Source organism: Callithrix jacchus, chromosome 15, assembly GCF_049354715.1.
Source record: "Callithrix jacchus isolate 240 chromosome 15, calJac240_pri, whole genome shotgun sequence".
Lineage (NCBI taxonomy): Eukaryota > Metazoa > Chordata > Mammalia > Primates > Cebidae > Callithrix > Callithrix jacchus.
This window is the reverse complement of record NC_133516.1, coordinates 73159340-73176812: the sequence shown is the minus strand read 5'-3', so window position 1 is coordinate 73176812 and position 17473 is coordinate 73159340. Positions and strand designations below refer to the sequence as shown.

The window sequence follows — 17473 nt, the reverse complement described above, 5'->3', positions numbered from 1 at the left end:
GACCGCTAAGCCCCTCCTTTCGAGAAACTCTGAGGCCGCCCCTGGAAGTGGCGGGGCTAAGGGACCGGAGGAGAGAGGCGCGCGGCGCAGCGATGGAGCCGGCCGGCGCTAGCGCTGAGGCCGGCATGGAGGGCGCGGGAGGCGACCCTTACCGGCGGCCTGCGCGGCGCACTCAGTGGCTGTTGAGCGCCCTGGCGCACCACTACGGGCTGGACCGCGGCGTGGAGAACGAGATCGTGGTGCTGGCCACCGGCCTGGACCAGTACCTGCAGGAGGTCTTCCACCACCTTGACTGCCGCGGCGTCGGCCGCCTGCCCCGCGCCGACTTCCGGGCACTCTGCGCCGTGCTGGGGCTGCGCGCAGAGGGGACCACCGCGGCCGGAGAGGCGGCAGGAGATGCAAACTCCAGAGATGTGACCGCTGGGGACACGGCCGCTGAGGTGGCCACGGACAGGGACGCAGATACCGAGGAAGAGGCGCGCCTGGCGCTGCGCGCTGAACCACCGGAACTCACCTTTCGCCAGTTCCACGCGCGCCTCTGTGGCTACTTCGGCACCCGTGCGGGGCCCCGGCTGCCCCGCGGCGCTCTCAGCGAGCACATCGAGACGCAGATCCGCTTGCGTCGCCCGCGCCGCCGCCGCCGCCCGCCCTGCGTTCCGGGCCCCGACAGCAGTCCAGACTGCGAGCGCGTGGCGCGTCTGGAAGAGGAGAACAGCAGCTTGCGCGAGTTGGTGGAGGACTTGCGCGCTGCGCTGCAGAGCAGTGATGCGCGCTGCCTGGCGCTGCAGGTGCGTGTCGGCCACGGAGGAGGGGTGGTAACGCCTGCAAGAGAGCTCGAACTAAAAGCTGGCGGGCTGCGGAGCCCGATGGGACAGAGGCAGAGGAAGGGGAGATAGAGGGTAGCCCTACACCATTCCACCTCCGCCTCAGCCCACTTGCATTCTGTCCCTGTTCCTCCCCATTCCACTCCAGTCCCCAACCCTATTCTTAAAATCAATTCCACTCCCGAAAACCCCAGTCACACTCAGACAACCATACCCCACTTTTCTGCACACATATCCCCCATCACGTCTTGCCCCTTCTAACCCAGGAATCGCACCTGTCTGGATAGTCTCACATATTCCCTTTCAACAAGCATCTTTCTCTCTCCTTCCTGCCAGGCTTCTAGGAGGTTTAGAAGACAAAACTGTGAAGGCCTTGTACACTGATCTCCCTGCCTCCTAGGGTAGACTGACCGCTCCTTCCTTCAATCAACAAAGACTTATGGGGCTCTCTGCGGGAGAAACAGAGACAAGTGAGAAATAGGCAGGGTGGCTCACAGTATGGATCAGGCATTCACGGCCCACCAAGTACCTGCGGGTACCAGACCCGCTCCGCTCTGGGCTATTGAGAAGGAACTATGAGGTGAGATAGGGACCCAGCCTCAGCATCTGGGAGTCGTCAACAAACACTTCAGCACTGTGCCAGCCGTGCGCCAAGGGCAGTGCTGGGTCGCAGGGGTCAGAGGAGGAAAGGAACAGCCCCTACCCCAGGCGACAACAGGCCAGGAAGAAACTGACGTTACATAACCCCGCTTTAGCCCAGGATGCTGCAGAGTGCAGGGAAGCGGCAAGGTGTGGTTTTCAGTGTGTGTGTAAGCCAGGGTGGAGGCTGGAAAGTACTCCCCTAATGTGGAATCCCAAGTAACGTACGGGGAGCCGTGGGACACGCCTGAAAGGTTTTCCGACGTCATTCATGCTCAGGTATTTATTGAGCACCTACTATGTGCCAGATTTGTTTTAAGCTCTGGGAACACACCAGTAAACAAGACAAAAATCACCGTCAAGGAGACTCTAATGCGCAGGCACGGGGAGGGCTGAAATGCCAGTGGGGGATGCTTAGATGCTCCTGGAGTCTAGGAGATGAGGAACCACCACCGGTAGGCTGACTGCTGCCAACACAGAAGTAGGCCGAGAAGAGTAGTGAGGTTGGAGAGTCACTGGAATCACAGAGGGAACGGAATACAGGTGTCCTGTCTCAGTTTCCTTTGTCAGGAAAAAAAAAAAAAAAACGCTGGAGGAAAAGAAAAGAAAAAACTCTGGAGGGTGGGGGGCGAGGAGGAATCAATCATTAGAGCTCCCGCCTCCCTAGGGTTGTGGCGAAGGTTAAAGGAACTCGGATGCACCCGGCCTAAGGGCATAGCACCCGGAATCAGACGGTGCAATAAACTTGCTCCATCAATAAATGCGCTGCTGGGTGCGCAGTAATGAGGACCGCGGTCCTGCGGGCGTTCCTCTCGTGCATCTGGCTGGGGCACTCATCCCCTGCTCCCCTCTCCCCTCAGGTCGGGCTCTGGAAAAGCCAGGCGAGCATCCACGAGACGGGGCGCGGTGGGCCGGAGGCTGCGGCGCGGGAGCTGCGGCAGGCGCAGGGTGCCCTGGCTGCAGCGGAGGCCCGCGCTGGGCGGCTGCGCCGAGGCCAGGCCGAGGTGCGGCGGCGCGCGGAAGAGGCCCGGGAGGTGGTGCTGCGCAGCCTGCACCGTGTGCGAGAGCTGGAGGCGCTGGCACGGCAGGTGCCCGGCTTGCAGCGCTGGGTGCGGCAGCTGGAGGCGGAGCTGCAACGCTACAGGTGAGCAGGGGTGCGGGCCCTGAGCCCAGGTGCCCCAATTCAGCTCCCATTCTCCCAGATTTTGGGTATGCAATCCTCCTCCCACTCGCTCTCGTGTTCCCCAGTTTCTCCTTTCGTTTATTCATGTGTTCTTCCATTCCTTCATCAGTTCTCCATTTCTTGTCATAAGTCTACTCCATTGCTTGCTTTCCATCTATCTACCCACCCATCCATTCATCCATCCATCCATCCACCCATCCACTCACCCACCCACCCATCTATCCATCTACCCATCCATCCATCCACTCACCCACCCACCTATCCACCCACCCAGCCATCCATCCATCTATCCATCTACCCATCCATCCATCCACTTACCCACACACCCATCCAGCTGCCCACCCACCCAGCCAGCCAGCCAGCCAGATGTCCACCCATCCTCCTGTTCATCCACAAAGACTCTCTATTTATTTTTTTATCATAGATTGCACTTGAATGTGCTCATGCTCATTCGTTCCTGGATTTGATCATAATGATAATAGCTTACAGTTACTAAGCACCTGCTGTGTGCAAGACCTATGTGGCTTAACTCATTTCAGCCTCACAACTGCCCTGTGAAGTGGGTACTACTATGTTTCCACTCTGTAGATGAGGAAACAGATGTATAATGACTGCCTGTGCTAGCTCCACCAGGGCAGGAAGCTGGACTTGGGACACAGGTTCAAATCTTGGCAGGGATCTGGCAGATGTGTGAGTCCCGGCAAGTCACCGCCCCTTGCAGAACCTGCTTCCTCTTGGGTGGAACACAGATTGGGGTCCATGCCTGCAGGAATGCTGTGAAGAGGCCATGAGGTCCTGACAGGCACATGATAGATGCTTGGTAGACAGAGCCTCTCTGCCTTTCAAATCACAAGGCACCCCTGCCTGCTGCCGGCCTGACACCACATTTGCTGAGCACCTTCTCTGTGCCAGGGGTATCCCAGGCATCAGGGATGCAGCCACGTGACTAGGACAGACTGAAATCTCTACCCTGAGCAGCCACCTTGAGCAGCTGAGACCTTCACAGGAACAGATGTGTGGCAGAAGGCAGGATGTGGGGGGCACTCATCAGCCTGCCCCAAAGAAGTGAAACTTGAGGATGGGATGTCATAGAGCCAGGTGGAGAGAGGAGAGGAGAGAACATTCTAGAAAATGGAAACAGTACGGGTGAAGCCCTGGAGCAGAAGGGACCTTGGCACTATTCAAAAACTAAAAGGAGGCCAGAGTGGCTGGAGGGGTAGAGCTGGAGGGAGGCCCATTTAGGACCTGGAAGGTGGCAGCAAGGACTTCAGTTTTTCCCTTAAGAGACAGAACATGAAGCCATGGAGAAGTTTTAAGCAAGGAGGTGACAGAAGCAGATTTACATTTCAATAAAAAGTTACCCTGGCTACAGTGTGACAAAGAGATGGGCAGACAGGGAGAGCAGGAGACAGTACAGAGTCCAGTGAGGGCTCCTGTCATCCCCCGGCCTGCGAGGACAGTGGTCTGGCCCAGGCTGGCAGCAGGGCAGCCAGAAGGGGTGGCCTTGAACCTAACTCCTCAGAGGAGGGGCCTTGTCCTGGACATCTGAGGAACTCACAGCTGGGAGATAGGAAGGCATGGGGCTGGAGGGAGGCCTCCAAAGAGGCGACTCTGGGCCAGCCTCCTGCAGCGCACAGTGTTTGGAGAGCCACTTCCTGTTTGCATAGCTGATGGCTGAAAAGCAGGGCTGGTTGGCTTGAGGCCCACATCCAGCCTTGGAACTTGATCCAAGAGGAGAAATAAAGAGGCTCTTCTTTGTTTATCGCTAAAGTTACAACTAGTCCTCTATAGCAGAATGGTACAAGTAACTACAAACATTGGGATAACCATTTACAACAGAAAAAGTGGATTCAGATCCAATGCACCATTTAGACCCCATAAGATTGTGCAAAGTAGACGTTTTAGCCTCAGTTTACAGATTGTAAGAAATGAGGCACAGAGAAGTTAAGTAACATACCCAAGGCCACACAGCCAGGAAGCAGAAAAGTTGAGTTGGCCTGCCCCCACTGCCTGTGTGCTTTGATTCAAGGTTACACAATGGCTGCTGTGCCTCCAGACCTTGCATCTGCTGATCCCGAATAAGAAGAAGACTGCAAGGGCTGGTCCTGTCAGTCAGTCCCAAACAAAACTGGGGTTCTATTTTCTTTCTTTCTTTTTTTTTTTTTTACAAGACGGCGTCTCGCTCTGTCGCCCAGGCTGGAGTGCAGTAGCGGTGATCTCGGCTCACTGCCACCTCCGCCTCCTGGGTTCAAGCAATTCTCCTGCCTCAGCCTCCCCAGTAGCTGGGACTACAGGCAAGAGCTACCATGCCTGGCGAATTTTTTGTATTTTTTTTTTTTTTCAGTAGAGATGGAGTTTCACTGTGTTAGCCAGGATGGTCTCTATCTCCTGACCTCCTGATCTGCCCCCCTTGGCTTCCCAAAGTGCTGGGATTACAGATGTAAGCCACCACACCCGGTGGGGTTCATTTTTTTGTTTGTTTGTTTTTCGATATGGAGTCTTGCTCTGTCACCCAGGGTGGAGTGCCATGGCGCTATCTTGTCTCACTTCAATATCTGCCTCGCGGGTTCAAGCGATTTTCTTCCCAATAGCTGAGATTACAGATGTGCACCACCATGCCCAGCTAATTTCTGTATTTTTAGTAGAGACAGGGTTTCACCATGTTGGTCAGGCTGGTCTCAAACTCCCAACTTCAGATGATCTGCCTGCCTCAGCCTCCCAAAGTGCTGTGATTACAGGCGTGAGTCACTGCGCCTGGCCAAAGCTCGGGTTTTGTTAGGAAGAAGGAGGAATAGCTATTGCAGAGGCTTTGAAGGAGACACCTAGTGATGAAAAAATTGAGGACCAGAGAGCGAGTGACACTATGTGTAGGGCACATAGTGATTAGGTGGATGGCTGTGTCACTCATTTCTCTGCCCCTCTGGAAAAATGCCCTCAACCCTGCCTTGCCCAGAAGGCATTTTCTATGGTCAGAGTTTTCTGGTTTGTGGACTGACCTGCCCCAAAACTCTCACTCTGAGAAGAAGGGAAAGGGGAGGAGACAGAATGGTCATGGGCATTTATTGAGCATCAACTGCATACCAGGCACTTTTTCATGGGGGCCTCTAATCCAGTCTAAAAGAAAAGTGTTATTGACAGCATTTCACAGATGAGAAAACCAAGACTAGAGAGGAAGCAGCTGTCCAGTGTGGCACAGTGACTAACAGGCAAGGGCAGGACTCACAGCCCAGCCTGGTGGCCCCAAGCCCCACGCTCGAGTTGGATTTGGTAGTATGCACAAGTCCTCCTGGATCTCCCACACCAGAAACATTGGCCGGACATTTTACCGGCTGGGGAGGGACTACAGGCTAAATGTCACTTCTGCTCTTGCTTTTCAAGTGCCAGAAACTCAAATGTCCCTGATTGTTGAACTGAATCAGCCTCTTTCTCTGCAGTTGGCCTAGGTGGCTGTAGTCTACAGGAATTACAGAGAGGAAAGGGCCCCATGCCCCAAACGGTAGCGCCCATCACACCCTCTTATGTGACATCACTCTGGAATGTCTCCAGGTGCTCTGCAGATGTGTCTCTGGGGGAAAAACAGAGCAATGACTGAACTCCCCCTGAGAATGACAGCTTGAAACCATTTGGTTATAATGAATGACCCGACTCTAACTTTTCCAGCATCTCCCAATGTTCAAAGCACGTTCACAGACACTGACTTACTCTGATCTAATCTTTCCTCTAAGATTGGTATTGTGTCATGTTTCAAATGAGAAAATAGACCTTTGAGGTTAGGAGTGGTTTTGCTAAAATCACATACCCAAAACTCAGCTGAATTCAGACTGTGTTGAGTTTCCTAACTTTGAGTCAAACTGCCACTTTCCTAAAATGCGATCTCCCTGACTCTGTTGTTCATGTCTAGGGTTTCTACTGAGCTCTTTTCCAGACCTGCATTATCTTTTTCAATCTCATCAGTCCTTGTGTTGTGGGTTCTGCCTAATCCTTGATCTCTGCAGCATTCAGCCACACTAATTCTACAGTCTTTTTTCGATTGCTGTAATATCTGAGCTTCCTGAGATGTCTTACACCTGCCGTCTTTGCCATGATGAGGCATTCTTGGCAGGCACTGTCATTTTGGGCTGTGAGCCTCTCTTCGGCAGGGCCATGATCCTTGAGAGTCACACATAGAACCAGGTTGTAGAGTTCCCTTCAGAGCAGTTTTCTACCTGCCTCCACGAGGGCCTGATTCTAGGCTAGTTTTAAATTTGATTCTTAGCTTGGAGTTTCCTAGCTACCCAGGTAGTGAGAGATTGAGTCCCACACCGGGGAACAAAACCCCAAGGTCAATAGGTGGAATATTTCTCATCTTTGTTCATGGATAAGATAGCCCTTGCTGGCCCCTGGCTCACGCAGGGAGCCTCCTTCTGTAGCTCACCATGCAAGGTCCTCCTGTCCCTAATACCTCCATGGACGTTTCAGCTCCATCTCCTGCTTTTTATACAAGCTGGAGGTCTCCTCTTCTTGTTTTTTACCTTGGCTCTATATTCTTTTAAACAGTTCTATTTTACCCAGCATTTCAGCATATTTGTAAATGGAAAAGGGGCTTCCCATAGCACATCAATCCACCATCCTAACCAGCAACCTAAGAGGATGGACAGTAAATATGTAAGCAAGCGGAGACATTTATTTAACTCATTCAACAATATTTTCTAAGTACCTTCTGTGGACCAAGCCCCGTGCCTGGGGACACAGGGCAATAGACATGTTAGGGCACAGATGTGCCATGTGCTGAGGGGCCTACTGCTGCTTTCAGAGTTGTAGGAGTTGCAGGTGAAATAGAAGCACCCCAGGTGTCAAAGGCATCTGCAGGCCTCCTAGAGGCAGGCAAGACCTAGGTGCTCCCTGGCCCAGTCCCCACCTGCTAAGGCACACAGCCCTCCCACAGGGCTTCTGGTCCCCTCATAGCCACATCAGCCTCTGGTCCTGCTTCCCCACAGCTGGTCTCTGCTCATACTATCTCGTCTCAGATGAGAAACTCAGCTTCTTCTTCTGCAAATCCCACAAAATAGTCCATCCCCACACACATTTTTATTCAAAGTAGACGTTACTGATTATTTGATTGGGGCATTCTGTTGCAGTAATGCAAACAGATTTATATGGAAAATTTGACATCACCATTCATAAAATGTCATCCAGTCCCTGCCCAAGCAAGGTGGATCTTCTCCCAACTTAGTTCCAACCACTCTCCGCCTTTCTTCTCTCCTCTCTTTTCTTTTTCTTTTCTTCCGTTCTATCATCCACGTCTCCTGGGTGAGTGCCAGAAACCCTAATGCAAACTGACCTAGGTGAAAAAGAAGTTCTTAGAACTGAAAGGAGTAGGCACGCCCAGCTTCAGACATGGCTGGATTCAGGTACTCGCGTAGTATTCCCAGGATACGCTGAAGCTCTGCTTTACTCTCCAGCAAGTTCTCTCCCCGAGTAGCCCTTGGGATGCCAGGCTAATATCCTCAAAGCTCAGTTCAGTAGAAAGACCATCTGTCATCTGAACCATCCCACTGAAGTTCTGGAACTGGGCCTCACTCAGCCAACTGGGAAACATGTTCATCCCTGAATTCATCACAGGGGCCAGGACAATCTGATGCTCTGATTGGCCAAACCTTAGTCACATACCCACCACTGGAGCAGAGCAAGGCCCATCGAACTCTGGGAATGAGATCCTCCTGGGAGAATCAAGGGGCACTGTACCCCAGACATGTTCAAGGAACACATCCCCTTGCCTCTCTCTGGAGCTTACAGCCCAATCCTTTTCTTGTCTGGGGAATAGCCTACCTGTGGCAGCTCAAGACTCTGAACTCTGAAGGCCCTGGGAGGGAACCTGGTTAGACATGGAGTAGGCTTGTCTGGAGATCAGCTTTTCCTAGCTTCTGAGTGCTTTGGGGGTGGTTTGTGGTGGGGGGACTCTGTGCCCTTGCCAACCTGTGCCCATCCAGGTGATTCAGGACTCACTGAGGAGGGTGGACAGAAAAAGATGGTTATCCCCAGGTTCTGTCCGTAGCTGGGAGCCCTCCTAAGGGAGCACAAAGGCTTGGCACTTCTGTGGCCCAGTACCCAGCCCAGCCTTGGCACACAGTAAGATGTGCGTGGACACACAAATGGGCCAGCAGGCATGGAAGTGAATGCTGTCCTCAAAAGTGAAAGGGGCGTGATGCCTGGGGCTGCAGCACAAAGAGACCCCTAAGTGGTCCAGTGGCCTGGTCCTGCCTTGAGGGGTCACCCTTGAGTCCTCAGTAGATGGTCTCTGGTAGGTTTCTGGCATCTTGTCTTTTTGAAGCTGCCCATGTCTCAGCCAATTGCCTGGGCTGGCCCCACCCTGCTCTGAAGCCAAGGAGCAGCTGAGCCCTCTTAATGGGGCCTTCAGGACACCTGGGCAGGGCAGGCAGCCTGGGGCCAGCACCACCAGGCAGGGGCTGGTGCTCAAAAAGACAGAAAAGCGAGAGTGCCAGCTCCACTCAGCTGGAGCAGGGGGAGGCCTGGCGGCCCGGCCTCTGGCTTTGTTGTCAGGGAAGATGAAAAGGCTGGGATGGAGGAAAGTGGGTTGGGGAGGGAGGGAGGGAGCAGGGAGGGCAATTGGCTGGCCATCGTGGAGGGGACACAAAGATGAGGCCATCCGAGGGCTACCTCCTTTCTTCTGCCCCATTTTTGCTGCCTGGCCTGACTTGGGTGGGCCAAAGTCAGCGGGCCTGGGGCGGGAGGGAGGCAGATGGGTGGGAGTGAGCAGAGGGGTCATGGGGCACGATCTGAAGCTAGGAGGCCTCGGATTCCATCGTCCTTGGAGGTGGGTGTGTGGGTGGCCTTGGTGGGAACAGAGGCCTTTCCTCCAGAAACAATACCCAGGCTCACAAAGAGGCAGACCCACTTGGGCATCCACTGCATGCCCCAGGCCCTCAGGATGCACAGGGGGCTTGGTGGGTGGGGGCCCAGGCTCAGGAGGCCCAGCCCAACCTGGCTGTGATTCCCAGCTCTTCCACCTGTGTGGTAGGAGCTGGAGTTGTTCCTTCACTTCTGTGAGTCTCAGTTTCCTCAGGCATGAAGTGGATACTTACAGAAACTGTCAGGTAAAGCATGCCTTATAAATACTTATCATGGTGGGGCTGGTGTTGCTAATATCCAGAGTCCAGCCCCCAGAAAGCCCTCTGTCCACAGGGACCCAGCAGGCAAATGGACAGTTTCAGCTGAGTGCAGCAAGGCTCCGACAGAGTCACAGTTTCAGGGCAAGCAAAGAGGAAGTTTGGGCGTCCCTTGGGGAAATGCCATATCTGAGCTGGGTGTTGAAGGATGAGTAGGAGTTTTCTCAGACATTGCACATCCAGGTTCCAGTGAGTGCAGACACTCAGAGATATGAATGGCCTTGGGACTGCTTGGGAAGAAGATTTTTTATTGTGACTGGAGGGTTTGCGGTGGATAAGGACAGGGGAGGAGGCCAGAGGGGCTGGCAGAGGACCCTGAATGCCAGGCTGATGCATGAAGCCTGTAGCTCAGAGAGCAAGGCAGAGAAGGGCTTGAGGCAGAGAGTGAAGGTCAGATTTGAGCTTCCTAAAGACCCCTCCAGCTGTCCATGGAGGACTGATTGGGCAGGAAGGGAGGCAGGAGGGAAGGCAGGAGGCTGGAAGGCTGGTGAGGAGGCTGCTATGTCCAGTGAGAGACCGCCAGTGCCTAGAAGGGATGGGCCACCAGCCCCTGGAGGCCTCACTTGGAACAGGGAGAGCCTCTGCCAGCCATTCTCTGTTCCAACATAGAGCCCTCCCCAACAATAGAAGTTCGGGATTTGTGGCTGAAACAGACAGAGCTGGTGCAGCACTGGGTGACAATGAGGACCTTCCTCTGGGTGGAGGAGCAGAGGGGGCACCCAGAACAAGCCTTGGTATTATCACCTCATGGCAGGGCAGGGGACTGGGTAGGATGGCCTCACCCAAACTTCTCCCTGGAATTGACAGAACGCTCTCAACTGGCTGTGGGCAAGTAAGAGGAGCCTGGGCCAGATGGTGCCAGGACCTCGGAGGTGAGTGAAAATGTTTTCATGGACTCACAGATCTCACTTGGGTGCAGGGACAGACTCCAGGGAGCCCATCTCAGCAAAGGGTCCCCCAGGCTGACCAGGAGGCTCTGTGGTAAATGGGTTTCTCCTTTCTCCTCAGGGTCCCACTGGGGCACAGGAAGACTTGAGGTGGGGTCACCAAACCATTGAACTCCTGAGACATCACCCTGAAATGTCACCAGAGTTGGCAAAGCTGCCAGTTCCGGTGCAGTTTCTTGCCACAGCCCCAACACCCCTTGCTGCGCCATCCAAGGCCGTGTACCCTGGCCAGGCTTTGAACATGGGCAGGCAGAGCACACTCGTGTGAGGACCATGCTCTGAGGGCGGCTGCAAAGGCAGCGCTAGTGGTAGATTTCTCCACTAGGAATATTTCCAGCGGCAAGTTGTAGCGAGCTCACCTAGCAGTGGTTTGAGCACAGTGGGGTCTTGTCCTCCCTGGGTGTGGGCTCCAAGATGGGTCTCGTCAGTGCTCCTTCAAGCCTGAGGCCTTCACAATACAAAAGTCAGAGTAGACCAGGTGCGGTGGCTCACACCTGTAATCCCAGTACTTTGGGAGGCAAAGGTGGACAGATCACCTGAGGTCAGGAGTTCAAGACCAGCCTGACCAACATGGTGAAACCTTGTCTCTATCAAAAATATAAAAATTAGCCAGGCTTCCTGGTGTGCACCTACAATCCCAGCTACTCGGGAAGCTGAGGCAGGAGAACTGCTTGAACCTGGGAGGCGGAGGTTGCAGTAAGCCAAGATTGCGCCACTGCACTCCAGCCTGAGCAACAGAGCAAGACTCCATCTCAAATAAATAAATAAATAAATAAAAGTCAGAATGAAGTGGGAACATTCATTTCTGTCTCTTCAGAAAAGCAAGGCCTGTCCAGGGCAGGATCACAAAAGAGCAGGCCTTGGAGAGCAAGGAGGCAGTGGAGGAGAAGCTGTGGGCTGTCTGTCAAGGTGGCTGATCAGTGGTGTCACCAGAGAAACCTGCCCTCCTTCAAAACCATGCCCCAGCTGCTCTTCTCAGAGGACAGAGCCTGGCCCCACGCTTTGGGCTGACAGCTCAGAGATATACCCTCTCTAGAGCCTGGGGCTTTGTGCCCCTCCCAGAGAGAGGGTCCTTGACTGCATAAGCTAATACGTGCAATAAATGCATCCTTCAGAGAAGGAAGGAGCCTAAAGAGGGACGGTGACCCGCCCAGGCTCACCCAGTAAATCAGGGGCACAGCCAGGCTGGATTCAGTCCACAAGTCTGTGGCTCTTTCTGCTACTTCCCACAGGTGGGTTGGAAATAAGTATCAGCCAGAGGCAGCCACGCAGGACATGGGGTGGCCTGAAGTGCCAGACCAGTCACCCTTGGCCATGACCTGTCTCATCTGCTAACCTATGTATGTTGCACATTTTCTTTGGTGTCTTGATGCTTCTTGGGAAGCTGCAACTCAACTTGCTTGTGCCTCGGTTTTCTTATCTGGAGAATGGGTTAATTTTAGTACCGGCCTCACAGGGTAAAAATCAAATGAGATAATAGATAGAAAGCATTTAGAATGATGCCTGGCACATCATGAGCCCTCCTTAAATGTCACTGTCAGCTGGCCCTGGCCTGTGGGAGGCACTGCCACCTGTGGGGTGTGCCTGTGTCTGCTGTACACTCCTCAGATGGGCTTTTGACCCCCATGCCTCCAGCACTCTCCATCTACCTGTATCTATGCTTGTCCCTGCCTGGTTCTACTCACTCCTGCTCCACATAACTGGGAAGGAGGCTGCAGGGACTTTGAAATTCTGCTTCCCAGCACCTGTAGATAAAGTCCCAGGCAAGAACATGGATTGGCTCAGCCTGGGTCACAGCCCACCTCTAGGCCGAGACCAGGACCAGGCTGCTAGGATACTCCCATTGGCCTGGACCAGGGCAGACATGCAGCCCTGAAGTGGGCCAAGAGCTGGGTGGCCACAGAGATGGGACAGCTCCCAAAAGGAAGGTTGGTGCTGTTATGAGGAGACAGAAAAGGATGCAGGTCAGACAGAAACAACAAATGTCCACCTCATGAACTTCCCCTTAGAAATGAAAATTCAAGAAACATAAAAGCTACAGCTCAGCACCAGGCAAAGAGAGGGTGGAAGAGCAGGCACCAGGCCGCTGAGCCAGGTGTTGGGCATTTTTTATGTAGTGTAGTGGTTTTCCAGAAAGTCATAGGGCCTGGAGCATGGGTGGTTTTCCTTATTTAAGGTGGTCTCATTCAAAGAGAGAATCTCTCCTCACGTAAGGATTTGCTGTTTACCCACAAGGAGTCATTGAAGGAGAGGTTAGTTCCTGTACCTCCGGAAGAGCCAGTGCCAGGACTTACACATCGCCTGGCCTAGAGTCAGGGATAGTAGACATGGTTCTGCAGACCCAAGCCGGGGAGCTCTGGAGGGCACAGGGTGGGCATCATGATCTCCAGATTGTTTTGACGGTACAGCCTGGGATCCAGACAGTCAAGGTAATCTTGTGCAGAAAAAAAATGGCAAAAAATAAAAGTATGCTCCTTTGGATGGAGGGATTTCTATATTATATTGGATTTTTTAGTTCCTAATGACTAAAACCATTCACAATGCCTTATGCCAAAAGAAAAGTAGGAATGGCACTTATTTATCAAGTAAAAATCTCAAATGTATATAGCTTCAGGCATGGCCAGATCCAGGAGCTCAAGTCATGATATCTAGAATCTCTTTCTTTCTGTCTCTTATCTTGACTCTCCTAGCTGGCTCTGATTTCAGACATTCTTCCCATAAGGTAGCAAGACAGCTACCATCATCATCAGGATTAGCGCCTATCCTCCCAATCACCCCCAACAGAAACACTGTCTCCTTCCCAGGAGTTCCAACATAGGCCAGGCCCATCCCAGAGCCGGTCATTGGTACCAGGGACATGGAGTATGCTGACTGGCCAGCCTAGGTCATGTGAGTACTCTGGACCAATCACTGCCTCTCTGATTAGCCAGAATTGGCTAAAACATTCCCACCTCTGGTCCTAGCTGACACGTGGACCAGGAGAAGTGGAGGAGTCGATTCTCCAAAGAAGTGTCTAGGGGCTGGATGGCAGGGCTCCTTGTGGGCAGTGATGGCACCCAGTCTCTCTGAGCCAGGCAGAGGACCTGGCCCAGGAAGGGCAGTGGCTTCTTTGTGACTAGGCAGGGGCAGTAGGGACTGTCTGAATCTGCTCTGAGTTGGGGGTGGGGGCTTCTCCTGAGAGGACTGAGGTTACTGGAGAAGCCTGGAGCTACTCATTTCAGAGACCCAGGAAGGCACAGACAGTCTTTAGACTCTTCATTTTGCCTCTTCATTATTTTCTGTCAGAAAAAAACACTGGCTTTTCTTTATTCAGCCAAATTCTGTCACGTGCCCAGAGAGTGCCTGGCTGTGCTGGGCATGAGGGAGGCAGCTGATACACGGCAAAGACCCTGCCCTCATGGGCTGACTCCCAGTGCGGGACGCTGTCGACCACCAGTAACTAAGCAGGTGGAGGAGGGGAGGGTCAGGGAGTGTATGAGTCAGCTCAGGCTGCTGTGACAAGCACCATGGCCCAGGGGCTTCAGCAACAGGCATTTGTCTCCCACAGCTCTGAAGACTGAAGGTCCAGAGTGTGGTGTCGGCAGCACTGGCTTCTCCTGCAGTCTCTCTGCTGGGCTGGCACAGGGCTGCCTTCTCCCTGTATCTTCATGTGGTCTTCCCTCTATGTGTGTCTCTGTCCTAATCTCCTCTTCTTAGGACACCAGTCACACTGGATTAGGGCCCACCCCAAAGACCTCTTTTTAACTTGATTACCTTGTTAAAGGTCCCATCGCTAAATAAAGACACATTGTGAGGAACTCCGGGGGTCTGGACATCAACATATGAATGGGGTTCGCAAAGAGACCATCACAGGAAGCTTCTCTGAGGGATGACCCAGGAATTAAGGCCTGAATGGCAAGGTGGGGCCAGTGACTTGTGCAATCCAGGGCAGGAGCAACCCCAATAGCAAAACCACAGGGCTGGGCACAAGCTTGGCTTGTCTGAAATGCCTGCACAGTTCCAACGAGCAAGTTGGAACCGGACTGGATGTGGTGGGGCCAGTGAGGAGGGTTCAGGGAGGAGGGGCGAGTGAAAAGCCTCCCACCTATGCACACCGAGTCCTGCTGTATCTCAGCTCCACGTGGCTCAGACCCACCTGCTCCTCTCCAGCTGTACTCACCACCCAGCCCAGCCCCAGTGCCGCCCCTGGGCAGCTGTCCTGGTCTCCTGACTGGTGTCCCAGCCCCCTCAGAACCACTGACCTCACAGTGCCAGGTTAAGCTTTTCAACACGCAGATCCCACCTGGGGCCTCCCTGCTCACAACTCTCCCATCACCTCCTCTGGTGACCGTTATGACCCTGAGTGACCAGGCCCTTCCCCATCCTCTGCTGCAGCCACACTGACCCTCCAGGTCTCCCCTCCTCAGTCCCTTTGGGCATGCGCCTCCCTCCACCGACCCCAAGCCTACGCCTGGCCAATCCACATTCACCCCTCTCGTCTTGCCAGACCCTACTTCTTCAGGGAGGCCCCACCTCCATCCTCAGCCTCTCCCAGTCATCTTCCACAGCCCCTGGCCTCTTCTGTCCTTCATGTTTTTTTATGACAACTTCATTGAGGTCTGCTCCCTCAGGGAGGTTGGTGGGTAAGCTCTGTGAGGTCAGGGGCCATGCGGTTGCTAAGGACACTGGCTGGTTCAATAATTCATCCTTCCGTGGATCAAAGAACCAAGTGAGCAACTCGGGCTGGCAGAGCCTTAGAGGTTGACCACCCCAGCCTGGCACCGTGCATGACGCCCCCAAGAGCTGGGTGTCCGTGTCTGCTCGAACACTCCTGTCCCACTGGTCTCACTGCCATCCCCTGCTCAGTAAAGTTGGGAGGTTCCCAAGTTTGAGTAGAGACCAGAGAGAAGGAGTCACAGAGGAACTGAGGACTGTCGTCCCACCCCCCCCCCCCGTGATTGATTTTCCGCCCTTCCTCTCCTCCCCCCTCTCAAGCTGCTCTTCCTGCTGTTGTTCTCTTGTTTTCACATGCTGCTCTCCATTTCCTGTGAGGCTGCTTCACTCAGGAAGCACCACGCAGCAAAGGAAGCCACTGTGTGCAAACCTCCAGGACCTTCCAGGGCAGGCATGGCAGCGTGGCTGTGGCCTGATGGCCCACAGTAGCCTGGCTGGGTTCTGGGGGACCTGTCAGCTTTGAGCTTCCTGAGACTTGCCAAGTTGCTAAGCAGCTCAGAGTGTAGGAAGCAGACAGAAAAAGACACCAGTGACATTTCTCATCTATTCCAGAATCAACTGAGCCCAGGGGCTTTTGATGCGCCACCCTGGCTTTGATGTGATGCCTTGACCTGCCCCTGGGTTACAGCACCAAGTTAACTGGTCAAACACTAAGCCACAGTTGCTATACAGGTATTTTGCAGATGGATTAAAGTCTGTCAGTTGACTTAAGGGACATTATCCTGCCTTGTCTGGGTGGACCTCAAGAGCCAAACTGAGGCCTCTGTGTGAAAGAGAAGTTCCACCTGTGGACAGAAGGGTGTGAAATCCATCTACAGCCAGGCCTACCACTGTAGCTCTGTCTGAAGGGCTTTATGACAAGGAAGTGGCCTATGTAAATGTAGGGGCTGGCTACAGGAGTCTGAAGTCCACAAAAGGCAGGTGGGAGCTCAGGGGCACGCCTGTGTCTGGAGCCTCTGGGGAAGCCCATGAGCCATACGGATGAGCTCCACCTGCCTGCGAGCTTCCCTCTTGTAGACTTCGGACTCCTGTAGCCAGCCCCCACAATCACATAGGCCACTTCCTTGTCCTAATTCAGACAGATCTACAGCTGTAGGCCTGGCTGTAGATGGATTCCATACACTGGCCTTGCTTCTCTGATCAAACCGACTCACACAGGGGCTGAGGCAGGACGGGGCAGCATTGATTAAGGAACAGAAGCCAACATTTCTGAGCACCTGCTGGGTGGGAGGCACTGCACTATTGCACCCCAAGCAGTGCCATGAGTGGTTGATCGATCATCATTGATCCTTTAGGCTGCAAGAACAAAAAACCCAACTGAGAACGGCTTAAACCACAAGGACATTTATGATCTCATGTGAGAAGTCCAGGGGAGAGCAGTTCCTTGGAAGTTCAGTAAAGTTTTTGAGAACCCAATTCATCTTCCATTCTGCCTTCCTCAGCTTGTCATCTTTGCCTGTCAGCAAGGGCTCCTCATGGTTACAAGAGAGCTGCCACGGCCTCAGGCATCACTGCCATATCCACAGGACCTCCTGCCGACTTCCCCTTACCTCTGTTTGGCCAGAATTGCATCACATGCCTGCTCCTAAACCAATCTCTGGCAATGTGAAGGAGGCTTCACGACTAGCCAATGAAGTGTCTCTGGGAGTACAAGGCCACAGTTGGGGCTGAGCTGACAGTAGGTGGGATGATTGTTTGGATGACTTTATTTGGTTTCTATAACAACTACAGCCGATCACCAAACCCTCAGTGACTTGAAACAACACCCATCTGTGATCTCATAATTCCGTAGGCCAGAAGTCCAAGCAGGTGTGGCTGGCTTCTCTGCATAGGCTCACACAAGGCCAAAAGCAAGGCACCCTTGGCTGGGTCTGGAGCCCCTGGGAAAGCCCATTCCAGTGTTGGCAGAATCCGGTTCCTTTTGGTTGTGGGACCGAGGCCCCATTTCCTTGCTGGCTGTCAGCTGGGGTTGTTCTCTGCATTCCTTCACCTGTGTTCCTT

The 17473-nt window shown here is 53.6% G+C and overlaps 2 protein-coding genes across 2 annotated transcripts in view; one reads left to right on the top strand and one right to left on the bottom strand.

The window, feature by feature from the left end:
* The window catches only part of CFAP92 (cilia and flagella associated protein 92 (putative)), an 80662-nt gene extending 79981 nt beyond the window's left edge, over positions 1–681 (bottom strand). The window contains exon 1 of the mRNA XM_035273831.3: positions 515–681. The gene's annotated coding sequence lies outside the window, so the exon portion shown is untranslated. The remainder of the gene's footprint in view (positions 1–514) is intronic.
* The window catches only part of EFCC1 (EF-hand and coiled-coil domain containing 1), a 42559-nt gene continuing 25144 nt past the window's right edge, over positions 59–17473 (top strand). The window contains 2 exon segments of the mRNA XM_054245998.2: positions 59–788; positions 2324–2607. Coding sequence (XP_054101973.2) covers positions 93–788; positions 2324–2607 — 980 coding nt within the window. The 5' untranslated portion in view covers positions 59–92.